The 27336-nt window shown below is 37.3% G+C and overlaps 2 protein-coding genes across 16 annotated transcripts in view; both read right to left on the reverse strand.

Moving 5' to 3' along the window:
* LOC112154175 (calcium-activated potassium channel subunit alpha-1) overlaps positions 1-23735 on the reverse strand; it is an 82892-nt gene extending 59157 nt beyond the window's left edge. For 6 of the 14 annotated variants that reach the window (XM_024284918.2, XM_024284913.2, XM_036216987.1 and 3 more), the window contains exons 1-2: positions 22823-23733; positions 12550-12693 (exon numbers count right to left, since the gene is read on the reverse strand). In XM_024284918.2, the coding sequence (XP_024140686.1) occupies positions 12550-12693; positions 22823-23050 (372 nt within the window). In that variant the 5' untranslated portion in view covers positions 23051-23733. Of the gene's footprint in view, positions 1-12549; positions 12694-22822 lie in introns of all 14 variants that reach the window. The other 8 variants (XM_024284916.2, XM_024284924.2, XM_024284923.2 and 5 more) reach the window with 4 other exon arrangements.
* Positions 23736-24196: 461 nt separating this feature from the next.
* Positions 24197-27336, reverse strand: part of LOC112153849 (disks large homolog 5) — a 29436-nt gene continuing 26296 nt past the window's right edge. For both annotated transcript variants that reach the window (XM_024284284.2, XM_024284285.2), the window contains exon 33: positions 24197-25088. In XM_024284284.2, the coding sequence (XP_024140052.1) occupies positions 24985-25088 (104 nt within the window). In that variant the 3' untranslated portion in view covers positions 24197-24984. The remainder of the gene's footprint in view (positions 25089-27336) is intronic.

Raw genomic sequence — 27336 nt, forward strand, 5'->3', positions numbered from 1 at the left:
AAAAAAAAAAAAAACAGGTCTCTGATAGGAAGCCGCAGCATGACAGGGAGTTGGTTAAAGCCCAAATAAAAACAAAATTATTATTTTATTTTTTTAACTCGTGCTGAGTGAAATAAAAAAGTTTTTCAAACTTTTTTTTTTCACTTAATGCAAACAGTTTTAATGCATCCAGCACAACTGGGAGAGACAGACAAAAGATGAGACAAAATTAGCATTTGTGGAAATGAAAATATTTGTCTTGCTTTACACAGAGGGAAGTAAAGTGCACTAACAGAGGAAAATGGTAGCTGTTGTCAGTAATAACCAGGTTTCTGCTGAGAATTGAAGCTTGTCTGTAGAAGTGCCTGCAGGGTCTTTATGGCCACTCATGCTCCCTCACTGACTGCGTAACCAAACATCAACACACTGCGCTCTAATCTGTGCTGCTCACTGAACTTCAGAGCACACTGCATGGGGTACCAGGCTTCTGCTGGCCTCTGCTGGGGCTCCCCGTTTGAGGCAAGGCTGTCTAGGTAGAACACAGCCAATCTGTGAGCAGTTTGAATGCTTTTAACACGCCCTTGTGCTTTTTTTTTCCTTCAGCTACTTTGCCTTCATTCCAAAGCTTTGCTGCAGGATTAACAACTACCAGATGGATCAATAACTTAATTGCAAAAGATTTTAAAGCATTCTTGTTCCCACCTCATCAGCATTGACGGCTATTAATACCCTTTCAATAGATTTTCACTTCTTCATCGGTGCAATGGTAGAGTCAATGACTTTTTGGGTCATTATTCAACTCACTGTTTTTGAGTGTGAAACTTTGAAAATTTGATGTGCTCGAAAAATTATTTTGCACTTGAAACAGAAAAATACACGTGAAATGTGCAAACAAAACAATTTTACTCTTGAAACTGAAAAATGTGTTCAATCAAAGCAATTTTCACTCAAGAGAAATGTTACAAATGTGCCACAAAAGCCAAAAAATCACAGACATCCATCTCCACATCCATGACTGTCAAGAGTGAAATTGCTTTGTTTGCACATTTTTCTGTTTAAAGTATGAAATAATCTTTACATTTTCAAAGTTTTACGCTCAAAACAGTGAGTGTTGAGCTTAAAATAATAACAGCACAAAAATCTCTGCATAGATGACCTCTCTGCTCGGTTCGGTTTCCGCCTTGCCCGCCCAAATGTCAAAGTTTCCTTGGGTAAGACACTGAAATCCACTTTGCTCCTGGTGGTTGCAGGTTGGCGCCTTGCATAGCCGCAGGATTGCCATCAGTGTGTGTGCATTGGTGACTGTAAAACGCTGAGGGCCTTAATCAAGATAGAAAACCGCCAAATAAGTATTTAGCATTTACAATTACATGCAGAGACTAACTTCTGTGTCTGGCAATCAGCAGAAAGTTAGACTCATTTTTACAACTAAATCTGTTCACGTTTGTTTTTATTGTCAAATTTCTTTACACAATTAGCTATTTTGAAGTGTAAATGAAAAGGACACTTATAAATAGCACATTTATGTCTATTTGAGAAATGTCATGTGTTTGACATCCAACCTCGAACTTTAGGGGCCTCCAAAAATTTCAACATAAATATCATCAGCTGAATGGTTGAGTAATGTCAGACCCCAGACTAAAACCAGAGTTGGATTTTTATCTTTTATGTTAATGGATAAAACACTGCATTTAGTCAACTCAGACAGACATATTCCTGTATGTTTACGGTAAAAAAAATATTTTTTTAGTCCTTCATATGCTTGACCAGGCATGATTGTGACAGAAAGACCGACAAAACATCTTTTTTTTTTTTACAAAAATCCATAAAAAATATATTTTAATACCAGATAAACCATGATGTACAATTAACTCAAATAACGTGGTTATAATTTATATAATTTTAGGGTTTATATTTTGCATTCCTGTCTTTAATACATTTTTAATGTGAGTTTTTATTTTACCTTATGTGTTTTTACAACCAATATTGACTGATTTTTTTTAATTTTTTTTTTTACTGTTCTTACTTTTTTTTCTATTTGCAGAAATGTAGTTATTAAGTAAATTATATAGCATGTTGCTATCTTCTTAGAAGGCTCAAAGCATTACAGTCACAGTCCAATTCACCCATTCTCACACACCAGGGGTGTCAAACTCAATCGCACACGGGGCCAAAATCCAAAACACACCTTAGGTTGTGGGCTGAACAGGATAAACCATTTGTTGAAAACTCAAAAACTATTTTTTTAATTTAAAAACGTAACTTTTTAATACAACTATAATTAAAAACAGGCAGGAATATCACTCCACAAAAACTCAACTTAAATCTTTAAAAATGTTCAATATTTTACTCTCCATAAAAATATATTTTGTCAAAATTATACAAATTAAAAATAAGCGCAAGATATCACCGAGTCATTAATAACAATAAAATAAAATGATCTGGAGGGCCGGATCTGGCCCCCAGACATTGACTTTGACACATGTGATGGTGACACCAACCTATAACCACCAGTAACTATGTGGGGTTCAGTTTCTTGACGAAGAACCTGAACCTGGAATCCTCCAATCAGAGGTCGACCGCTCTACCTCTGCACCACCCCCACAGCAGCAGTGATGGGGATATATTGCACTAGAGACATATGTGTTGCAGAAAGCAATAATCCTTATAAATGGGTTAAATTCTCCCCTTGTAGCTGTAAAACAGAAACACTGCATTTGTCCTCCTGTCAATAACCATATTTAAATAATCATGGAGTTTAAAGTGGTTAGAAACTGGATCCTCCCTCAAAGCCTTGGCAGCTTCACACAGGTGCTCAGTTAGAGTTTCATAATGTATAGGTTGCACTGTAAGTACACGCAGCCTGAAACTAGATCCTTTGTTTTCCTGACTCTGTACATAGCAAGCGATCTGACCTATGAGAATCGACAATGTTCACGTGGTGACTATCCTTGAGGACCAGCCTCCCCAAACCTCCTTAATTAATCGATCGTCTATTTTCTTTGGACGTAAATCTAAATAACCTCTTTGAACATTTCAACAGATCACACTAAGGTAAAACACCCACCAGCGCGCACGGTGGAACTGCAAATCACACAGTGGCTTAGCCGTGATTTAAGCCACCCTGGACGCGGCCCAAAGACTTTCACAGTAAAGAGCTTAGACTGGCACAATATGTATGTCTCCCAGCTCCCGCCTTTGCTCTCGGGATCAGCTGAAACATGAAGCCTCAACTTGTGGGCTTCACAGTCTTCGAAACAAGAGCAAAAATATGAGACAGTCTTTTGTTAACAGCCGTTCTTCAGCTCTCTGTCAGAGTTCCATGACGAGGGGGTGAGATTTCTGAGAAATATAGTGGAGGGGCTAACAATGGACATGCATGTCAAAGGTTAAAATGTAAATCATGCTCCCAGAAGCTGGGCTTGCTATATGTGTCACAGCTGCATGTATTTTTAAGGATTGGAGGCTTCAAGATGGATGAGGTATAAAGAAGCATCAATAAAAAATGGTTTGGACATGGAATGCTTCTGTGTTATCTGTGAGGTCGGACATATTTCAAGTATGCACGGCTCGGGCTAAACTTGAAATGAACTTTCAAGTTGAAGCGTGACGAATTTAGTCAACCCCCCGGATATTAATTTTCTCTCACAGGCTTTACCACCTAATCAAGCAAAGGGAAATCCTCATCACTGCGACTAAAGCGTAGCTTCATTTTATCTCTGAGAGGGAAAAGATTTGTTTGATTAGTTGGAAATAGTCTGAAAGCTCTCATTCATAGCAGGTCATGTGTAGCGGATTATTTTCCAATAAAGTCTGGAGAAACTCATCAAAGCCAAGAATGTCTTTTAATACTGCTAACAAAAATTGATTTGGGGGATGAAGAAGAATCCTTTTGGCAGCAACGGTTTACAGTTGTGACTATGTAACTCCATCAGACTATTTATACTCACATGCTTGTGCTAGCTAAAATCCTGTCATGTGCGAGCGCCAAAAATAGAGGTCTTCCAGGTAAGAAATTCACCTCATGCCCCTGGACGGGGCCGACCTGCCATAAGGCAAATGTTGGCGATTGTCTGAAGCCCCCAAGCTGAGAAGTTCAGTCTAAAATTATGTCCACGCCCATTATTATCTAACTGTCATAAAAACCCAAATCAATGAAATGGAATGAGGATGATCATGTGTTTTATCGCCCCCTCCCCCGTCTGCAGCAATGGAATATTCCACAAGGGAGAAACTCCAGAGAGACTTTTTGAAGAAATGAAAACAAACAACAACAAAAAAGCAGTAAGATGAAGCATTATAACGTGAAAAAGGAAAAGACACTTCCTAAAGTCCAGGGAGACAAAACAGGAAAAAGAACAACAGAGTAATGAGGAAAAAGTCCAAATGTTACATTGATTAAGCAGTTGTGAAATTATTTGAAAAAGGCAAAATTTTACAAGAATAAAGCTGTAAAATTATGAGGAAAAAAGACAATCCCTTTTTTAAATCAAAATTTTACAAGAATAAATTTGTAAAATTATGAAAAAGTAATAAAAATTTTACAAGAAAACAGTCGTAAAATTGTGAGAAATTAGTCAAAATCGTACAAAAAAAAGTCATAGAATTATAAGAATAAAGGCAACCTTTTACAAGAACGAATTTTTAATTTATGAAAAATAAAGTTAAAAAAAAAGTCATGAAAATGAAGTTCCAAAATTATGAGAGAAAAGTCCAAATGGGTTGAGAATAAAACTGTAAAATGATAAGAAAAAAAGGCAAAATTTTACAAGAATAAAAATCATAAAATTATGACAAAGTGATCAAAATTGTACAATAATGAAGTCGTAAAATGATATGAGAAAAGCTCAAATTTACAAAAGTAAAGTTGTAAAAATATGAGGAATAAAGTAAATTTGTAACCAAAAAAAAGTTGTAAAATTGATGAGAAAAAAATCTAAAAAGCTGAAGAATTATTTTTAAAAACAGCAACATTATAGGAGAATTAATTCATAAAATTACAAGAAACAAAAGAAAAATGTAAAGGGAAAAATCAAAATTATACAAGAAAAAGGTTGTTGAATTATGAGAAAAAAATGCAACATTTCACTTTTGACGTAAAGTTGAGGTAAAAAAATAAATAAAATTTCATAAGTATAGTTGCAATATTGAGAAAAAAATCATAATTTTACAAGAAAAACATATTTTTTCACAAATAAAATGTCCCTTTTTGTTTTACAAATGCTTACAAAGACAATCAAACATTACCCATCTAACCACATTTTTTACTTTTTAATTGATAACACTCTATAGTAATCTCTTTTGTTCCATCATTTCAGTATTTTTGTTTCTTCTGCCTTCATTTTTAAAGTCCGATGCTTACTACAACCGCTGCAGAGGGCCCCTCGGGCCCCTAAACTACTAACCCCGCCACCGCCCCTGGAGAAGGGTTATAATCACACCTGATACTTTCTTTCATGCTTTCCAAAACAAAAAAAGCGTGCCAGCTCCTGGAATTTGGCCCCATGTGCACAAAGTCAAGGATCAAGCAGCACTCAGTCTGCAGACTCTGCAGGCACAGATGGTTACAACTCAAGACATCTAATAACTGCGTCAAAGAAACACTCAGATTTGTCTCTGTGTTGCACTGAGGGCAAACACTAAATACAAGCCACAAACACTTCACACACACACACCCCCCCGAAGCTAAAAATAACAATGAAAAGACCTGTGTAAATCTGCTGAACACTGTATGCATTCATGATGTATTTGCTTCATTAGTTTTTTTTGACAGTTAATTACTGCAAAGCAGACAGAGACACCCAACCTGACGCTAAAGGTTATCGCGCCTGCTATCGGATCGCCGTGCTGCACCGTTAACAGTAAACAACAGGTTCTTGTGGCATTAACAGGTCAGACTAGGATTGTTGTAAATGAAAGTACCGTTTGTGTCGTTGCTAGTTATTTATAAGATTCCTTTTGGGCATTAGGAGAGGATAAATATCCAACCGTTGATTCAAGTTGACAAAAACAGACTTTTTTTAAGCTATAATTTTATGAATTACGAAAAATTGTAAATAAAATCCTGAAGTATAAAACGCTTTTATTTTACTGCAAATTAAATGTTTGGTAAAATATTAGTATTGTAAAGTTTTAGAAGGCAATGGAAACCCAAATGTAACTGAAAGGGTTTTAAAATTTGACAGAAGGGCCGGATCAGGACTAGATTTGTGTTTTGAAAGAAAGAAAAAACATGGGATAGTGAGAAAAACATGAAAATTACCTTAAAACATTACATTTTGGAGTTTTTATTTCTAAATTGTGATTTTCGTTTTCATTTTAATGCCATTTCAACATTGTGTTGATGTTCGTCAGAGGAATGCTACGTTCACGTGGTGTTGGAATAATCGGAAAAAAGACTGTCCGACTTAGAAATCACACACAAATATCAGAAAAACAACAAATTTTCAAACACTACATGAATGCAAAATAGCTTTCTGCACATGAACAAAGGTCAATTTATTTGTAGTGCGCCATCTGTGGAGGGACACAAGAACTACAGGGAAAAAAAAGGAGTAATCAAAATCATTTATTCCACTTTGATGAGCCAGATTAAATTGTTTAAAGGGCCACATATGCAGTTTCTGCAGAGCGGCAGGAGTTGATGACTTACTACATCTCAAATATATGTTTTCAAACAGCATTTTTTTCGTCTCTTCCTGATTCACAATAAATTGAATAAATAAATACTTAACAAACTCATTTCTCCTAATATATGTCCGTTATCAACATTTTTTGTGGCGGTCAATTTTTTTTTTTTTTTTGCTTCTACCTGCACTATATTTAATTTTTTTCAATTTTCAGCAATTTAAAAAAATATATCTTTAAGGTATTCTGTTATTTAATTTTTCTATTCATCTACAGAAAGTTATTCTTGCTTATAGCTAAACATTTTCATCTTAAGATTTGTTTTTTAATTCTTTTTCTCCATTGTCAACTTTTTAAAAATAGTTCTTAGTGGTAATGTATAGGAAAGGAGCAATACTTTCTAAATCATAGGTGACCTATATTAAATCCAGTTTAGGAGGATGGTTCAGCCACAAGAGACAAAGAAATTAGACTGGATTGTTTGTGCAGGACTCCACTTCTGGAGAGCTTAAGATCCTTTGTGTTTGCCGTTACCGTGGCTTCACTCGGACCTTAAAAGCACATTAAAAAAAAGTAAAAATGAATCAAATTCTGGCTTTTTTAGTAGCATTTTGTTGCAGTAGCAGATGTTTTTAAAGACCCACATTGTAGGCACAGGTGCCTCACACAGATGCTCCTATAGCACGAGCAGCAAACCCCATAAAATAACTTCAGCATCACATGGCATTGTTTCCTTCTGCTCGGGCCTAACAAAACAGGCCCGACAGCTGCTATCATCCAAAAATAGCGGCCGAGTTACAGGCAAGCAGGGAGCCCAATGACACTTCCACAATGTTCATTCTCTCGCACAGGGTGCGGCGTCACACAAAATCCACAGGTAGGAAGCAGCGCCCGTGATCCGAAAGCCAGGGGGCATCTGAGAATAGAGGGAATGGTGCTTCAAGCTGAGCTGCACACTCTTATGCAAAACGTAAACTATCTCAGTCATGAACTGTTTCTATCCCCTGCAGAAGGCCACTAAAAGATTTCTGTGCAAGAACATAAAGCAAAAGTATTTACTTTCTCGCTTTCATTTTCTCATCAAACAAAAAGCTTTTCCGTGTTGCACTTCACAAGAGAAGGGAGGGGGCTGGATTTATCCTTCTTATGAAAACACCTTTCTTAGCCGGCTCATTTTTCCCTCCTGTGGCTGCAGCAAAGCTACATCAAATCTTTGTGACGCCTGTTAGATAAATAATGACTCTTTCTCCCTGGCATCCAATAAAACGTCCACATCCCACAGCAGTGAGTCCAGGCAGCTTTGTGTGTAGCAGCTAATCATAGTTAGCTTATTATCTGAAGTATAGCTTTTTTCTAAAGGAGCAAATAAAACAGAAATATTATTCACACTTCCTCCTGTTTTTGAAATATTTTCCCTCACACTTGGTAAATTCTCAGTAAACGGATTCTGAACCATTGATTGGGTCTCAAATGACCGTTTGGTGGGCAAAGACTGCAAAGTCAGTTGTGCCAGAGGACATCCGTCTCGTCTTCCATTTATAGCAACCTTTTCTTTGGCCAGAAGTGTAGCTCTGTGACATCCCCGCTCCCCCGTGGACCTCTATATCCAAGCACACGTGGGCTAAATGTCACTCTGCGGGGCCCCGTCATTTAAGAGAAATCACATTTTCAGCAGAATACAGCACATCCTGTTTCCCATAACTGAGGCCGCTTCCATTCTGCACCCTTTTTAACCTATGGTGTAGTTCACACCAGACGCGCAGTGTCGTGGTCCTCCGCGGCTGGCTGCGCAGTGCAGGGAGTGTTTCAGCATCTGGTCTATTTCGGCGGCAATCTGTGAGTCCTGGCAGGAAGTTACTCCAAAATCTGGTAAATTTTCAAAATATAACCAGTTTCTGCATCTCTATCCAGAATATGCCAGTTTCATCCATAAAAAAACATCTGCTCTGGATGATAATTATCTTCCGTGATTATCAGGATATTTACAAGCTGCTTCTGATGCCATTTCTCCATGCAGGTTTGCTGTGAGTGTGTGCACGCCTAAATCACAATGATTTGAATAAAGAAATACTCAGAAATATAATATATGTCCTCAATCATGGTAAAAAATGCTACAAAAACATGTTGAAAAACACCATTTTCGTTGGAGTGAGCCTTTAAAAAAATGACTGATTGCTGTCACTTTAACAGACAGAAGAAGCCAAAAATGTATCGCATCCCACACAGCAAACACTCGATTTTTTTGTTGCTGTTTTTTAGCAGCTGTCTTAAGCAAAGCGGCGAGCCAAATATGTGCCTGATCTCACAGGAAACCTGATAAGTAGGTTGGCAAAGCTACAACGCAAGTTGTGTTTGTTTTGATCTAAGCAAACAGCATGTTGATGACATTTGTGATAAATGGGGGGGTAGATTTCCTGTGATGTATACAAAAACGGAGTGGGGGAGGGCAAACGCAATATTGCATAAACTGACAGATGGGATCCGTCTCCATCCCCGATCTGGGGTAAACCCTGTCCTTACGTACAGGATGGCGCCGATCTGATCTCGCTTTGCTTTTGTAATTCTGTTGGAGAGCTGATCTCCAGCGTCATCAGAAGGTGTCCTCGCGGGTGATCAAAAAGCCCTGAGGACATGGTCTGATCTTTAAAACTCCCCCGAGCAGTCCAAATCGGCAAATGAACAAAGAGCCTCTTGACCTTCCCCAGATGAAGCTCCCACCTGCATTTCACTCAACATGGGAGAGGTAAACACTCAGCGTGCTCCCTACAGCTCTGCAGCGTTTAGTAAAAGGAACTGTAGTCCTCTCTTTCTGTGCACACAGACATGAAGACAAACCTCAAGGAAAAGAAGGTAAAAGGAAGTATTTAACAAAACTACATCGCTTTTATATCAGTATTTGTTTTAAGTAAAAGAATCAATATAAAGAAAAAACACAAAGTTGTTTAAGCTAAATATTAACTAGGATTATTACCTTTGTACTATGTCCCATACTGTGTTTGGAGAAAATAAATAACTTTAAGAAGAAAAAACTTTCACTTTAAAAACAGGAATAATGTGTTATTTTTAAAAATGAGACTATACGTTTTTTTAAATGTACAATTTATTATAACAGTTCAATTTGAAATGTCCCAATTCAGATTTACTCCTGGAGAGTTAGTTAAACCATCAATTTCTGTTCTAAAATTAGTTTTCTTAGTATGAAAAAACACATTTTCATTAATTGGTAATTAACACTTAATAAATGTGAAACTTTCAGTAGTAAAATTGTCAGGAAAGAAAACCTAAAGTATAGACAAGGCCAGCAAGAAAAATAAAACATTAAGAATTAAACTTACACATAAAGATAAACTAAACCAAAAATTAATGAAAATGTTTTAACTTTCTGACCCACGTGGTGTATATTTGTATAAACCCCTTCTGTATTTGAGGCTAAACTTTATTTATAATAACTAAGCTATGAGGCTGTACGTCTGCAGTATGTATGCCTGAAGACAGTGCTGGGCGCATATGCAAAAACTTGTACATCAAAATATAAATTACAACGATATATATCCCGACATACATCAATAAAGTATATTTTAATTTATTTTCTGAAAAAAAGTGACAAAAACGTCTCTGACTTTATTTTTTCAAGTAACTGAATCGTCACAAATCAGTTTCAAGTTTCTTAGTAGGAAAACACATTTTTGCACAAAAGCTCAGTAATAAACATAAACAAATAAAAACCATAGAAACAATAGAAAAGAAATGGCACGCTGGACACTTTTCTATCACTCACATGATATAAATCGTCATATTGTCCAGCACTAACTCGAGGTAGAGGGCGCCGGTGAGCCCGGAGAATGTGACACCGCGGTTAAAGAATAATAGAGATAGCGGAAGTAAGTCAAATGCTGCTGTCCAGATATTCTTTAATATAGTTTAGCATCATTTTCTAAATGGAGGATTACGTGTCTAAGCTCATAAATTAATTTAGCAGTGATCTTCATGGAGACAGACAGACTTTTAAAACTGAAGAAAGAAAAGGAACACTTCTACAAACAGGTTATTGATGTTTTTCTTCTGAAGGACTTCATTTCTAAGTAAAAGGAAGTCAATAATAGCCATTTTAATGATCTTTTTCAGCTTGTAAACGGAAAAAAAATATGTTATAATGAAATTTTAAACAACACACAAAGTGTTGCTGAACAAATGGTAAATAAGCTGCTCTGAAGGGTTCATATGTTTGTAAATCTGACTGATGACAACTGACCAGTCGTGAACCTCACCGCACGTCTCTGCTATGCTTGTAGGTTTTTTTCTATTGTTTTTTTTCTATTCTATTTTGTTGGACCGCACAGAAAAAAAAGTACCAAGAATGAAAGCAGATGAAATTGTAACAGATTACCTTAAAATCTAAAACAAAAAAGGCAAATAGGAACCACTTCTTACAATATTGTGAATTATTACATAGAAAAACTAACAGAAAATGTGTTTTCATGAATTATTACATGAATTACTATTATGTTTTTACATGACAATTGGTTTACCTATTTGTTTAGCTTAAACTTAGCCCTAGACAGGTGAAAGAAAGAATCTATTCCTGCTTCATAAATACTAAGGTAAACAAATGTTTTTCTGCTGTCAAACAGGGTCAGAAAAACTCAACCCCTCCATAACCGGCCAACAAAAAAAACGGAAATTGGTGGATAGATAAACAGATAGACAGGAACCACAAACATTGTTTGAAGAGAAGAATGGAGATGGTGATGCAGGAATAGTAGGTCAGCAGCAAACATGCACACAAGTTCACAAATATAAATACATTAGCGTTTTTATTTAAGCCCTCTCTTCCTCATACTTCCCAGTATAACTCTCCCTCGGATGGCCTCGAAATAGGCTTTAATGTGTGTCCTAAAAAGGCTGAAGAGAAAACACACATCTGCTGTGTTTAGGTAAGCTGCAGTTGCCATGGTTACAGACGAGCACCCGCTAAACAGTTGTGTTCCAGGCCATCATTGAGACAGAGCACTTGAGCTTCGCATACACACGTGCTGAGAAAGGCTTTAGAGTGAAAAATCAAGGCGACGTTGATGCCCGAGCTCGCTTTTCTTAAGGCGGAATCATTAATGTTAATCACCGGTTTGTCTGTGATGACGTGGTCCCTTTATGAGCTACTAAATGAAAGGTCCTCACAAAATACTGCAGACATGACACAGGCATGAATATTCACCAGTGTTGGTGAGGCGCTTTAATCAACAGACTGCATGCCGAGCCAACCAGAGACGCGACACCACATTCAAAGAGGCTGGGCCAGGGTGGGATCACGCCCCGAGCGCTGGCAATGCAGCACGCTTTGGAATGGTGCTCCCACCCGTGCGCTTCATTTTATCATCTCTCCCATCCCACTGCATGCTCAACACTAACTGTCAGACTGATTCCTAAATAAAAATTCTTAACACATTTAAAGAAACCCCAACTAAATTACTTGACAAGGTCAGGAAGGTCACAAAGAGAAAATTATGTGATCAAACAGGCATGTGGCTTCTGACAGACACATCAGTCACTATAGCAACCATTAGAGTTGACCAGATGCAGTTGCTGAGCGGAACAGCCCTCCCACTGCATCTGTTTCTCTCCTCCGTGTGGAGACTTTATGGATCATGACCTTAATACACTCTCTTAATCTATCCGCTTTGTTGCCCGGGCTTTGTTGAGAGATAAAAGACCGACATGTGCCCGTCCGACGGATGTATTTATGCGTCGGACGGGCAAAAATCATGATTAATGTGTGGACTTTCAGATGCCAGCTCCACCTGAGCAACTATCATTAAAGGAAATATGTCACACAGCCAAAACACAATGAGGGGCTTGAGTTTTCTGCTGTCGTGACTACATTTGATGGCTCATCTCAGAACTCAAGCAGCAGCTTTTAGCTTCAAGCATGAAAGGAGGTGAACTCACCAGGACTCTTCCCGTCAGCGTCTGAGCGGATATCATGACTCCAGCCCAGTCTTTGACCGAGGTCATCCAGCCCACCTCGCTGGCTGCACTGTCATCTTTGTCCACACGCTTGATGTGTTCCCCTGTGGTGATCCGATGGACCTCCTGAAAAAGGACAGATTCAAAGGCAGCGGTTAGAACCATGTGCAATCTAAAATTAGCAGGAAATCCCTTTTTTTGTGGGAGTGAATTTCATTAGATGGAGCAGCTTGGAAATCTAAAGTGCATCTTTCTATCAGGGGTTTAACATTTGATTCATATTATAATTAACTCATTAACTCACTCGATTAACTCACCTAAAACAGATCCAGGACATCTTTAGCCAAAAATTCAACCAACTCTGAGATAAATACCTGGTACTGAACGGTGCAGATTCAGTTTTTCTTGTATTTTTTGGAAGATATTCAAGTGTAGTAAAGAATAACTAAAAGCAGATCCATTCACATTTTAACTGTTGCTGTCGTTTTGCACATCAAAGTAATGCACTATTATCAGAACATGATACCCCTCTTTATGGTCACGTCTGTAAAATTCTGTGTTTCCAAGCATTGGACTGTAATGATGGTTGATGACTTTTTGCTGCATCCCGTGTGTTGTCCGCTGTGATGGTACTTGGTCTTTATGTTAGAGTAGAAAAACCAACAATGCTTCAATCCAGACGGTATTTTCCAAGATCGATATAATCGATTTATTTGATTTTGAAGCAATATTATAGTATTATAGGTTGATTTGATTAACAAATGGCTTTAGACAAATTGGTCTGGTTGGATTGGAGGAATATAAATTGATTAATTGATTGAGTCGATTGATTGTTTCACCTCTAGCATCACATGACGAAAACGTGAGGTATTCTTCTTTTATAAAATAGTTCTTAGATACTACATGTTAATAGAAAACACTACTCAATATTTAGAAAACACTTTCTTAATGTCTTAATTTGTGATTACGGCAGCCATTTTAAATCCACTCTACATATATTTTCCATTTCATGTGAGAAACGACCATAGTATCCAGGAGAATTTCCCAACCTCATTCCCATAGGAGCTCCATTTTTTCCTTCACTAGGGACAGTTTGACGTCTTTCCCAGTTGCCTATACATTTTATTTTTACAAACTTTATACAATTATACATCGAAAAGGTTCTTTGGCTATCATTGTAGTTAATCAATAAAGCCAAATATGGAAGCAACCCGTTTTTTTGTGACATGACTAAGTAAGAAGTAAGCATTTTAAGTTCTACTTCAACTGTATTTATTTATTTTTATTTTAAAAATCGCTTTAATTATGAAAATGTAGTTTGTAGCTATTTTACCATCAGCCTTTTGTTTACACTCCCCTTCTAGCTTATATCATGTCACAAGCTCATGCTAACATTAGCGTAGCAAAATAAATAAATAAATAAAAAAGTAAGAATGGAGCTACCTAGATGAACAGTTTTGAACCAGACGAGGAAAATGAAGATGTTTTGAAGACGTGAATCTATTCGTCTGCAAGTGAATTCATCAGAATTGTGACGGAGAAGGGAGACTTTACCTCTTTTATTTGCCTTTTTATGGTTTTTGAATTCAAAAACACAAAACATAAAACATCCAGGACTCCATCTGACCAATCTAGCCTCCAGTGACATCACACCAGCAGTTTCTGTTTAACGTATTATGATTTTTTTTATTCTGGGTATAATCTTTTATAGGCTGTACACAGATAAGATAAGTACTGGGTATCTGTTTTTCTCTGACATAATAGAGGGGGATGTAAAAAAAAATGTTTGCAGAAATGAAGCAACATTATCATGTTGTGATCCATCTGGTCATGCAGCAAATATAAATCCAATATTTACTCATCTTTAGGCCTATATGAGGTTTAGAGACACCTGGAAAAGCCTTCAGCTCTGCAACTTTTACAGCTGCTCACCACCTGTTTACCAGTTAGTACAGAAAAACAGTTAAAGGATCATTTTGATGTTTCTGTTTGCAGCATATATTTATGATTGGTTGATGACAGGTTACCTGCAGTCCAAAAAACAAGAAAAAAAAAAACAAAACAAGAAAGCATCGACTCTAACTTTAGAGAAAAGGTCTTCCAAAAGAACAAAACATGACAACAAGAAAACAAACCTACGCTTGTGCTTGCACACATGCATACGGAGAACATACAGCGAGAGAGAAAAGACTCCAGGAGTGTATCCATGGTAGCTACTGAGCTCCTAGTTTTTCTGCTTCACTGAGTGGGCTGCCTGCCCGCCTGCCTGCCTGTCTGCCTGTCTTTCTTTCTTCCTGTCTTTCCGTCTCTTTGGTGGGATCTGCGTGATTCATCGAGCAGGAAATCTCGACAGGATGCAGAGGTTAACGATGCTCCTCGATAAAAAAGCCCAACAGCCAGCAGGTTAACATGCCTCCAGGTTTTCCATGACTGCACTCCTCGCGCACACATGACGGAGGATGACCGTTCACATGCTTGCTACCACTATGTGTGCCTTCTACACAATTACAGCTGTCCTTTTTTGTTGTGGTGTTTATGGACATGAGCTCAGCATGCTGCATTCTTCAGATGCAGAATGTGTCCCTGTAGCAGCTTCCAAGAATTTGCAGCACTCTGCTGCAGCGGTGTGCTCCAAGCATACAGTAAAGTTCAAAGGAAAGTTTTGTGCAGGAATCCAGCAGGATTTGTATCAAAAAGATAAAGCAGAAGTGCATTTTATTTGGGGTTAAAATACAAAAAAGTATATATTTTAATCATACACCTTCATTCCTTCACAAAATTATAATTTATTGTTGCAAAAAAGTGAAATTAGCAAATGTATGCTAAATTTTTTTCTGATAGGGATTTCCAGCACCACTCCTGCAGCAAATGTGCATCCATGCATTTCTGGAAACGGTCCACTTCAGCACTTTAAGTTATTTCTATTTGAGAAATGATTGCTGAAAAAAACCTCACAGCTGCTTTAGATGATGGGAAAGCCCTTTCCAACAAATTAAACTGTAAATTTCGTGAGCTGCTGGGAAGATTTAAGACTTAGGAAATCAATAGTTGGAGAGACTGAGTGCCACAGGAACAGTAGTTGCAATGTACACATTAAAGACATCAACTAGTTTGTTTTTCGTGAGATTTCTTGGGGAAAATACTGTCAGAATGAGCTGTTAAAGGTTTAAGAAACACCAGATTAAAGGGGTCAGAAAGCAAATTAAACCCTAAATCTTGAGGCAAACATTGATCTAAATGTTCGCCTGGTCTACTACTAAACAGGTGTATGTTTGGAGTCAATATTCAGGGAATTGCACTTCCATCTGAGCATGGTTCTGGTCCTGCAGCCTGTCCAGAGCTCTGCAGATAACCTCATAACAGTATAACAACATGTCCAGTCCACTTATCAGCTAATGCAGCCAACAAGACGCAGGGAAGCCGATTGTGGTCTTGAAATATCAACAACTTCTTCCATGTTTTGTTTGTAGAGGAAATTTGAGATCTTTATTACTAACTAAAGTGATTTTTTACTAACACTATTAATACTTTTTAGGTTTATAGATTTATTATCAAATACATATATTACATTATTTTTAATTTTCCATGACAGAAACTAAATTTTTATTATAAATGATTATTATTCTGACACACAAGCTTATGGGTCAGCAGCAGGTTGACAGTGATGTGTGTCTCGGTTATCTGAGGACGCCTTGACAATGGCGTGGTGAGTGTGGGCTGCAAAAGGCCGACCATGACTGCACTGTGTGGCGTTAGGCAATAGAAATGTACGTCACTAAAAATTAATAGAAAAAAGGGAAATGTTTGGCCAAAATAATTGGAAACCATGTATTTGTACCAGTTTGTAACTATAAATAAAGGGTTGTTTAAAACAAAGACATATATTAAGTACAGATATGTTCAGAGGTGACATAAAAATATAAAATCTAATTTTTTTATGAGGAATTTTCCCTTTTTGCTTTAGCAAAACAACAGATGTCACACAAGCTTACAGACGTACATTAAGGAAAGTGTTGCTTTTAGCCTGATGGAGAGAACTTTATTTAGATAAAGGCCTATTTAGGTTGGATGGAAAGCCCCACCAGAAAAGAAACAATTTATTGTGACAGGTTTGAAAGCGTGTCCCAAATCTTTCAACTTCATCAACTCCGAGTCATTTGCTCTCATCCTGGTGATGCAATCTTTCCGTTTTAATGACTGAATTGGCACCTCAGAGGCAAGCGTCCCTGATTAAAAAGGATTCATTGGCATCCCGTTGTCATTGGTGATTTAATGGCTATGTTTTTAAACATAAATAAAAAAATGGAAATATAAATGATTGTGCCACTAAAATTATTGATGTATCTCTATGAATGTCTAATTTCACCAAGAGATGCCGAAGTTCCGTTTTTCACATTTATGGAGTTGTAACCTTTAAGCGTGCACCTGTTGCTGCATCCTTCATTTTACCGAGCCAACTTATCCTCGAGATGGTGCAGAATTCTTCCACTGAACTTCTTTTAATGAAATGAGAACGTGCAAAATGCATTTTTAATGGAGGCAGGCGCCAGAAATGAGCATGTCGTCATTACAGGCCCACACATCTCCTTTGAGTCGCTTTAATCAGGAGTCTGCGCCTCCAAATTTAGGTCTCACAATCTCACCTAAATCACATCCCTCCTGACAGCAGAGGTCATCGATCAACGCTGCGCTCGGGCCGCTCCGCTGTGGTTTTCCAAAAAAAGGCCGGCCGTATTAAAACTGCATTTGACGTGTGGCTGCTGACAGGATTTCACTGAAAATGAGTCAATTATTGAAAACTCTTTTAACATAAATCAGTTGAATAATGAACCAAGACCAACTTGTTGGAGGAAGATCTTCCTGAAATAGCGGCCTCATAACGAGCTTCATCTGTGTTCATTTAAACCCCATAAAACACCGGGACTCAAGTTGTGCCAAATACTGTCACTGGATGAATGCAGAGAATTAAATTACGAGTGAAGGTCAAAGTGAAGATACGAGCTATAGGGGGCACGACTGCACAGATAACAACTTAACTCGACTACATTTAGACTCCTCTGTTATTCGGCTACTGTTTGGCACCAAAAGACAGCTGGAAAAACTTCTTAAAGACCCACTCCGATCATCTTTTGATCTATTTTTAAAGTGTTTATTTTTTTTAATTATGATTATACCGTTTTTAGCCAAAATTGACAAAGCTGGGTGGTCTTCTAGGACAGTGGTCCCCAAACTTCTCCAGGTTCTGGACCGGTTTATATTAAGACAATACTTCACAATATTTCAATATTTCTGAAAATGTATTTTCAAAATAAAATGAAATTTAATTTGAGGAAGTCTAAAAATATTACCCTTTTTTTCTACAAATAATAAAGATTCAACTAAACGAAATTGCTGATTTGTAGAAGTTGTTTCTGATTTGAAAAATCTGACATAATGCAAACATTACATAATTTTTTTGTCTCCATAGAATGCCATTTTAACACTCAATCCAGGCTCTGATCATCTTCCAGGGCAAAAAGATTGATCATATTTTCTCTTTACATAAATCCTCATTCATTGAGATTGTTTCAACAAAAAGGAACATTTTCTGTGCTAAAGTTTCTGAACGTAATTCAGATTCGGTGTAGGAAAATTCTCAAATTTCTCTTTTACAAGTTTCCACAAATCAGTAACTTTATTTGATTGAATCTTCATTCTCTCTAAAATGTTTGCAGAATATTTGAACTTTTTGATGAAGATTTTCCCTTTAGTTTCAAAAATGGAGGCTAATAACCGGATGCTAGCTTAGGCTACGTAAGACTTTTACGGTGTGATGGATAAATAAAACAAGCTAAAATTACGCAACCGTCATAAAACTGCTATTTTCTACATAAAAACAAGAATCCACCAAGTCTGCAATTGTATTAGACCGAGCGGCTTCTGCTACACGAGAACAACCTTCTCAATAATTCTGGATGTCGAGGAAGACTCACAGTTTTATCTGTAAACAGAAGCTTTATTTTTCTTTGAAGTTGAAGACTCGTCTTTGGTTTTCTCACTGACTCTTTTCTCCCTGAAGAAACTTTCTAAATATGTTTTATTGTTAGCTTTGGGCTACTAGCTTAGCAATCCATGCAGCTAGCCGCTTTATGTCAGGTGAACACAATTTTCCAAAATAAAACTTCCTTCAGGATCAGAAAATAAACTAAACAATCTAAGTTAGAGCATGTATTTATTTTTTCTCTGTCTTCGGCCCGAGAGTTGGGGACCACTGACTATTCTAGGACATAGTTTCTCCAGGAGATCATTAGAAATTCACCTCCTACTGGCATGGAGTAAGCCTGCCCCTATTTCCTGACATCCATCTGTTTGCACACCGTCCCGCTATATTAACAACATCATAATATTGAAGATATCCAGGGAGCAACTGCTTTTTTTTCCGTCTACTCCTGATTCACACCAGAAATACTACAAAATGCAGTTTTAAGCCTAATTTTCTTTATATATACTCTCTACCATGAGAAAAATGCCACAAATTTCTGTAGGGTGGGTCTTAAAAAAAACATTTTTTTTCCCTTTTCCAAGCACAGAATACAACAAAAGCTGCTATATGCATCTACTCTGACAAAAATAGTGCAGATGAGATCTCCCACATTTGTTAATCAGAGACCTGTTGGTTCCCAGATGGAGCAATGACAGCCAAGCTGCTGCATGATGTTTGTTTTGTGCTAAATAAATAGCTCCATATAATTACAAATGTAACCTACATAAGAGAAAAGTTGGTACAAAGAAAAGTAGCCTGATGAATTGTTCGTAGTTTCAGAAATGACCCGTCTTTCTCCAAATTCCTGGCTGCTTGTCAATTGTTGATGCGCTGAATTAAACATGCATCCATCCGACAGTTGCTAACAGGAATTACAATAAAACAAAAATGGCAATTTAATGAGCGGCGGAGCAGAGAATGTCACGGCAGTCAAAGTTTTAAAAATTCATCAGAGGCCAACCATGAACAGCCGATACAAATTACATTACAACATGTCAGAGAGCAGGAATCGGTCATCAGTCTGGGTCGCCGTGAAGGAACAGACGGTCTGAGGTAAAGGACTAATCGCTGATTCTACATCTCTTCCTCAGGTCTTTGCTGCTGTCTGCAGCTCTCCTGAGCTCATTTGGAATGAACTGAAGGCCCTCTTTACTGAAGCTTTCACCCTCAGTGTGAAGCATGAGGGCATGATAGCTCCTCCTTCCATAGTGAGAAAGCAGCCGCTTACAATGAAGCCAATTTGTTGCTTCCTCCCAGACCTATAATGGCCGTCATTTATCAGAACCCCTGAAATTAAAAGTTTTATTGATTAGTAATGATCCAGGGCAAACGGAGCAGCAGTGCTCAATCGAGACGGAAGATAAAAAAGCTAAAAGAAAAAGAAGAGCCACACTATTAAGTCTATAAACAAAACACTGAAAGCTTTACGTTCCGGCTTCTAATTATAAGCTCAAACTGGGAGGTGGGTTGGTGGGGTGGGGGGTCCCTCCAATAAACCAGCCAAATTTCACAGCTCTGACTACTGCGAAAAAAAAAAAAAGCAAGAAAGGAAGAGAGAGAGAGAGATTTCCTCTTATAATGAAATCCTTTGCTTTCTTGTTGCTTAGCAACAAAAACACTGATTCATATGCCACACACTGTATGCACCTGACACTGCATTTCTGACTCTGTGCAAGGAAATTCTTGGAGGAAAAAAAGATACAGGATGAGATGAGGAAAGATGGAAAGGGGGAAAAGATGGGAAGCGGTAGAAACTCCGCCTCTCTGCAACAGGTTGTTGGAACTCCAATAGAACCCAAATCGAACTGCTGTTTAAGCTCATTTTTAACATCTCTATAACACTTCTCACATGTGATTTAAAAACATGGATTTAAATGTTTAGCAAGTTAATAAATACAAGTTATTTAAAGTAAATACCAAAAAGCACATCTAATATTTGATTTGGAAGTTTTGATTTGCATTTCTGAGTCGTTTTGCACAATTTGACACTGAATTATTTAATTTAACTATAGGAATCATTTCCAACTCTGTAACCACTTTGATAGCACACCAAATGACACACAGATTTGGTGATAAAGGTCAGGCCCGCCCTGCATGAAACCTTTGCCTCCTCTATCTCTCCTGTCTGATAAACAAAAAACATAAAATCAAACAAAGTAATAATATTTTAAATAAAGATGAGTGTTTACTCTTCACTTTAAGAAGAAGGATTGTCACTCACAATGTAAATTTGCTTAAAAAAACAGATTACAGGGTCATGAGAGGACTTCAAGAATCCACAAAACTATTGTCGTGTTTGCAAAAGCAGCTTATGACAATTTTTAAAGAAATTTTAACTCCTTGCTGCGGCACATTTTTAAAGGATTTGTCTCTATTTTAGTTTCATCTCAAGGGTGTTTTTGTACACAAAAAGATGAAAAACTAATCAAAAAGTGGCCTTCAGAATCAATCATTAATAAATGCGCTTTTTAAAGTTTATTTTAGGAGAATGAATATTTTTAACTAAATCTTAGGTATAGTATGCAGTAAATAATCTTCTGATCGTTCGTCAGCCCAACTAGTTTTACCAAGAAAGCAATATTACTACAGTCCTGCTAGTGGTTTGCCTTTTTTGGGCCGTTCTGGATAGCAGAATGCCTGAGGATGAAGTAGTTCCACTATTTTTTTCCAATTCAAACACAACTTAAACACACACAGAGCAACTGTACAAACAAATCATCCATCTACACAGAAGATAACATATTTTTGAATCCAGATATTTAAATATTTAAAATCTACCTTCAATATATGTCAACTTGAGGTTTATGAAATGCGACAAAACTTTCAATTTACTGATTGAGATAATGACCACCTGTAGAACGGCGTTAAGGTGTCGGACATTTCACCAGGTCCCTGAATTTTAAAGCTTCTAAGAGTAAAACAATGGAAATATGAGTATGTGGGGTCTCTTCAGCCTGGAACCATACAGAATCTTTAAGGATTTTTGGGGGAATTATTGATTTTTTTTTTATTAATTATTGACTAATGTGGAACTCCAATTACTTCACAAACCCAGAAAAAATGGAGTGATTTCAATTCTACCATATACTGAGTTATATTTTATGTCTGTATGATATTTTACGTTTTAGCTTGTGTATGTTTAGGTTTGATTTCTAATCACATTTTATTCATTTAATCTTTCAGGATTTAATCCGACTCAATTTTAATTAGTCAAATATTGTTCAAAATAAACGACTATTGGTCTCCTCTGAGGTACTTTCTTATTAGTTAGGTTTTTATATATGCTACACTGTATGTAAAATATTAAATGAATAAGAAATACACAATAAGTCAAGTTTAGTTATTGAAGTCTATTCATTAAGGGACTTCCTGATATATTTTGTTGATGCCATAGAGGTTCAAATTTAAATGTTTAGGCCCCCAACACTGAGCCTTGTGGTACACCACATTTAATTTCACCAATTCCTATAACTTATATAACTTTCTTACATAGTTTGGCTACATCTGACCCCATTTCTTTCTAGCTTCTTTGTAGCTTCAAATCTACAAAGATGAGCAGCTATTTCCAAGTAATCTCTGATCTTCTGTACCCACACATTTGATAAAATCAAGCACAGATGATGTTTAAAGAAAAGAGTCTCTAATGTAAAACAGAACTGCAGCAGAATGACTTTTAAGAGCAGATTATTAAACAAAATCTTTCAAATAATTCTTTAATTTCTCCAATCTTTGATAGAGGGTTTTGCCTCCATGGATGACTAAACCAGGTCATGCTTGGTAAAAATTAATTGGACAGGAGGAACAGTGATGTTTAATTGGTTGAGGACATTTCTAGCTATAATATTAGAGCTAAATGATTAATTTTTACATAAGGACAGACTAAAGTTTCTTTATTTTCAAAGTAACTCAGCACAGTCAGGTTATACTGTTCCCTCTCTATAACTTTGATGACCTAGTTGGTTATTTTCCAGTTGATCCCAACAGAAGGTGGTTCTGAAAGTGTTGGAGAACTTTAGTTCAAGAGCAAAAGTGATGAAATATAACTGTGCCTTACAGCTGCTGTGTTATATGACGCCCAAAAATAGCAGAGTTCATAATTCGGAGTCATGCCCTGTGTTCTCTGTTGATGGAGCCTCTGCGCTGATTTAATTACAAGCCCATTTCCCAAATCAAACTGGCTGGACACGCCGCTGTTACGCACTGCTGTCACACAAAAACAATAAAAGCACATACCTTCTTTTTGGCTTTACAGTGGCAGCACACAGTCCACAGATACTTCAGAGTTCTCCACAGGAGGATTATGAAGAGTCCCCCGAAGAAAGTGACCATGGACGAGGCTAAGAAAGCCCACCACATCCGCTGGCCGTTGCTGTCACACAACATATCGGCTGAATAGGGGATGACCACGTTGATCTTGGACATGTGCACCGACGGGCTGAATTTATCCATATTGTTCGACATGATCGAGCCCTGCTCAACAGGCAGCCCCCCTTCCCGAACCGGCAGTCAGGTGGGATTCAGGCGCGTCGGGGAGGTCCAGCCAGCGCCTCGCGACGCCCCAGCGGCTCACGCATCTCCTGCGCTCAGCCCCGCCGGCTCGTGCGGCTCCACCGCGGGCGAGGATGGGGAAGTTGGAGTCGAAGCCAGGCAGGAATGGAAACTTCTTTTCAAATCAAGGCGTCAAGCGGCGCGCTTCACCATGCGCGTTCACGACTATAGCTTGCGTAAATGGATGCCTCCAAAAAAGAAAAACACAAATGTAAATACCAGTTTAGTCACGGAAACGTCCTGACAGTTCTGCTGCGCGTCCTGCTGCCAGTGGATCCTCAGGTTCCTGTGGAGCTCCGCACTGTTGAATGTGCTCCACCGCCTATAATGACGCTGGGAAATTGACGTTCATCCTTTAAAGAAACGTTCTGGCATTACGAACGGCGGAGGTTTTCCGGCTCCAGCGCGCGCCTGTCTCATCCATTTGTTAGAAGATGGCATCGCAGATTTACAGGTGCCGGGGGAGGAGCCATCAGCGGCAGACGCAGATGCTCCTGGTTATTTATAGGGAAGCTTCATCAATGTTTGATGACTAACTTTGAGGTTACAAACACCCTCGTGTTGAATGAGACGCCTTTAAGTTCTAAAATTATAATTGAATTTAATCCACAGGCTTTTATTTCGAAAATAAAATAAAAATCTGCATAACTCAGCAATTTTAACCCTAAATAATGTGATTTACATATATGTATAGACATACATAAAGAAGAAGTGTAAAATTGGGTTTAAAATATACATACAAGGAGCTTTACATTTAGGTTTTCTAACATCAGTGTATCACTTACATTCATTAAATTAAAACTTTAAAGTCAATCAGTGCAATTTTTTAAAACTCTTCCTTTTATAACTTTAAAATGTGACACCAAGTCAAAAATAAAATTAGAAGTAGTTTCAGATTTTTCAACCCATAATTTTAGACAATCCAACCCTAAATAAGGCGTTGAAACTCTCCCTAAAAATGCAATTGCTCCCTCTAGTGGACACATAGTGCAAATATTTTTTTTTTATTTTAAAGGAAGATTTTTTTAAAACAAAAGAATACAAACAAGACACATCAGATGTAGTCAGTTCTTTTTAATATTTTTTAAAAAGAAATGTGAACCGTCATTGACTGTAGAACCAGAGCATTTAACCAGATTTTAACACCAGCAATGAAATGTGTCCTTGTGATTCAACAAGTATGTGAATGTGTATATCCAGCTATAAATTAAATCTTCTCACATAAATTTGCCAAAATGAGTAAAATGTATTTGTAGTACCAGTAAAAGCAAAGAAATTTGGTGAAAGCAATATTTTTGAATGTTTTCCAATGTCAGAGGCATTAAGAACATAAAAAATGTAAAAAACGAACATAGCTTGGCACAACATTAAAAAGAAACATTAGAATTAAATATAACATGAGATAAAGGAAGTTATTCTTTATAAATAAGGGATTTTAACAAGAAAATATTGCTTTTAACTCTACAGCTACATGTTTATTACAAAAAAAAAAATCATCTTTCATTCATTTAGATAAATTAAATAGCACAAAATGTCACAAAGGAAGAAAAAAAAAAACAGTTGCCTGATTCTATTTATGAAGATTTGCTGTGGTCAAACATGAGCTTTAAAGGACTGTTAATACAAAAAGGAGAATAAAGCATTCAAGTATCAAATCTATCAAAAGCTGTACTTCACTAATGTAGTGGGAAAACTGATTCATCACTAGTATTGCTACACATTTAACAAAAGTGTTCAATGTAAACCATTGTGTCAGTTGTGCATCATGCGTATACCAGTTGAGTATGCTTCTTTAAATGGAGAAAAGGTGATTAAAGTCACTAAAGTCCCGGCTGTAGGTGAAATGATTATGGTGCTCCATCAGGAATCCACAGCACTTTGCTTTGCTCCTGCTCCACCATGCTCGTGATCTGAGTGCACATGTGGGACACGCTGCCACCTGGGATGACGCCTGCAACACAAAGCGCACGCAGCTCAGACGCGTTTTGTGGCAGTTTAAATCTACACAATGTAAACAGGTTTCCATCTAGATTTCACATTTTTAAGCTTAGATTGAACAAGGACAACAGTGGAAACAGGTTTGGTGGTTGATATTACATGTAAGCATCAAACATTGTAGCACACTGACAAAGAAGGCACTTTAATTTACCTCTGTGTATAAATAAAAAAAGGAAAAAATCTAATTTTGTGGCATTTTTCTGAAGGAGGAGGACTTGTATTAAGAAAATTAAACTCAAAATTAAATTTCTGAGTGTTTATTCAAATTGTTGTGAATCAGGAGCAGACAAAAAAATGCTGTTGGAAAAAGGTTTATTTTAAATAAAGTCTTATTTTATTAGAAAATATGCTGAGCTGGCTACTCTTCACCAAGGTCCCACCCACAACTCACAGGCGAATTTCTAAAAAAAATAATAATAATAAAATAAAATACTGCCGCTCTGCAGAAATTATGTCCTACAACACAACAAAGATCATTTGATTTTGGCTAAAAATGGCATCTGCATTATTAAAAGAACACTAGGACTAAATGAACATTTTAAAAGCGAAGATAAAATATTATCTCTCTTTTTGGTGATTTTAATTTTTTTGCACTTCTGGATTATAGTTGATGTAACATTAGTCTTTTTCTGATATTTATTTTGTAGTTCTATCAATTAAAAAAAAAGCAAACATTTTTTGCTGCCAGTTCACTCTTAAATAATTTTAGTAACTTTTCCTGCTGAACTGAAAACTAAACTGGGACAAAGAAACTGAGCTACCCAACATAAATCACAAGTATCACTACAACCCTAACAGTTATATTTGGAAAGTCAATTCATCCAACACCTCTCAATGTCAAACCTTTTTTCTAGTTTAATCAATTGTGTAGCATCCATCTCTGATCAAACTGGTCCTCCTGACCATTCTAGTACCAAACACACAGTTCCTGAATAAGAAACATGGGCTTGGGTCTTCAATTGTTGAGCTATAATCTCCAAGTTGTCCCCTCATCTGTTTTTCACTGGATGGCTAATGACTCAGTGATTGCTTCATCTTAATTGTTCAGCTTAAAAGTTTAATTCTTTAGTGGAAATGGCTTTAGTCAGGAATAAGCAACCTTCTAGATTTCTTGTGATGGGAATTACCTTGTAAAATGATGTTATTCAGTCCTTGAAAACATGTAGCTTGTACCTCTTTTCTTTTGAGATATCTAAAAGGCAGATCGGCTAAATGCTAGGTTGCTTATTTCCTAAAACTTTATTTAAATGAAGCAGTTGAATTTTAGGGAAAAAAAAAAAAATCTATAAACACTGATTCTTTAGGCAAAGTAACCATCGGCAGAGTCCAGACTTCTAGAAACGTTGACCATTCTGATGATCTTGGATACGCTTCGACTTGAAAGTCAAACTGAAGCATTGACCAAAACCTTGAGAAACAAAGTGGTAATAGAAATGTTACATGGCTTTATCCTTGAATGAAGTGTAATTCTTGAAAAAAGGAACCTTCTTTTTGGCGAGTTAAATTCAAGGAAATGCTGACTCACTTTTGCAGATGATCATGAATCTTCAGAAAGAAAAAAAATTTACTGAAACTCCAGCTTAAAATGATCAAAGCAACATGAAACCTAAGATTATGGTCACCAAACAAGTCTCATCGCTCATGTTAGAAGATCTAAACTCCATAAACTCCATTGAGTTGTTGTGGGAGCTGCTGGACAGTATGGTGGACAAAAGTGAGCAGGAGTCATCATCAACCATGTCTGCTGTTGGAGTAAGATCACTGGATTCTTTTGAGCCTGCAGACTAAGAACTGTTGAATAGATTTCACAACCGACTGAGTCAGAACCAACACGAGATGACGTGTCTGACCCGACAGCTCCTTGGAACTGTACTTCCTGTCCCTCACAAGTCACAAGTGACTTCTGTCCTACCTGCTGTGTGTGACTGGTGTCTGGACTACCTTCAGAAAGTAAAAGCAGACAAGTCCAAATCTACTTTTGGTATTGTTCATCAGTGAACAACACACTGTGTACCAGACTGATGTTCCTGTTGTCCAATCACACGTGTTTAAGGTTTGGTCATTTTGGGGGCTGTGAATATTTTAAGATGTTTTGGTTCTAGTATGTGTCTATTTGAGTTATTTAAGTTTTGTACATCGGTTAGTTTATTTTGGCTTGCCAACAGGTGTTTGTAGCCCAATAAAGACTAGTTAAAAAAAAG

Source organism: Oryzias melastigma, linkage group LG19 (assembly GCF_002922805.2).
Source record: "Oryzias melastigma strain HK-1 linkage group LG19, ASM292280v2, whole genome shotgun sequence".
Taxonomy (NCBI): Eukaryota; Metazoa; Chordata; class Actinopteri; order Beloniformes; family Adrianichthyidae; genus Oryzias; species Oryzias melastigma.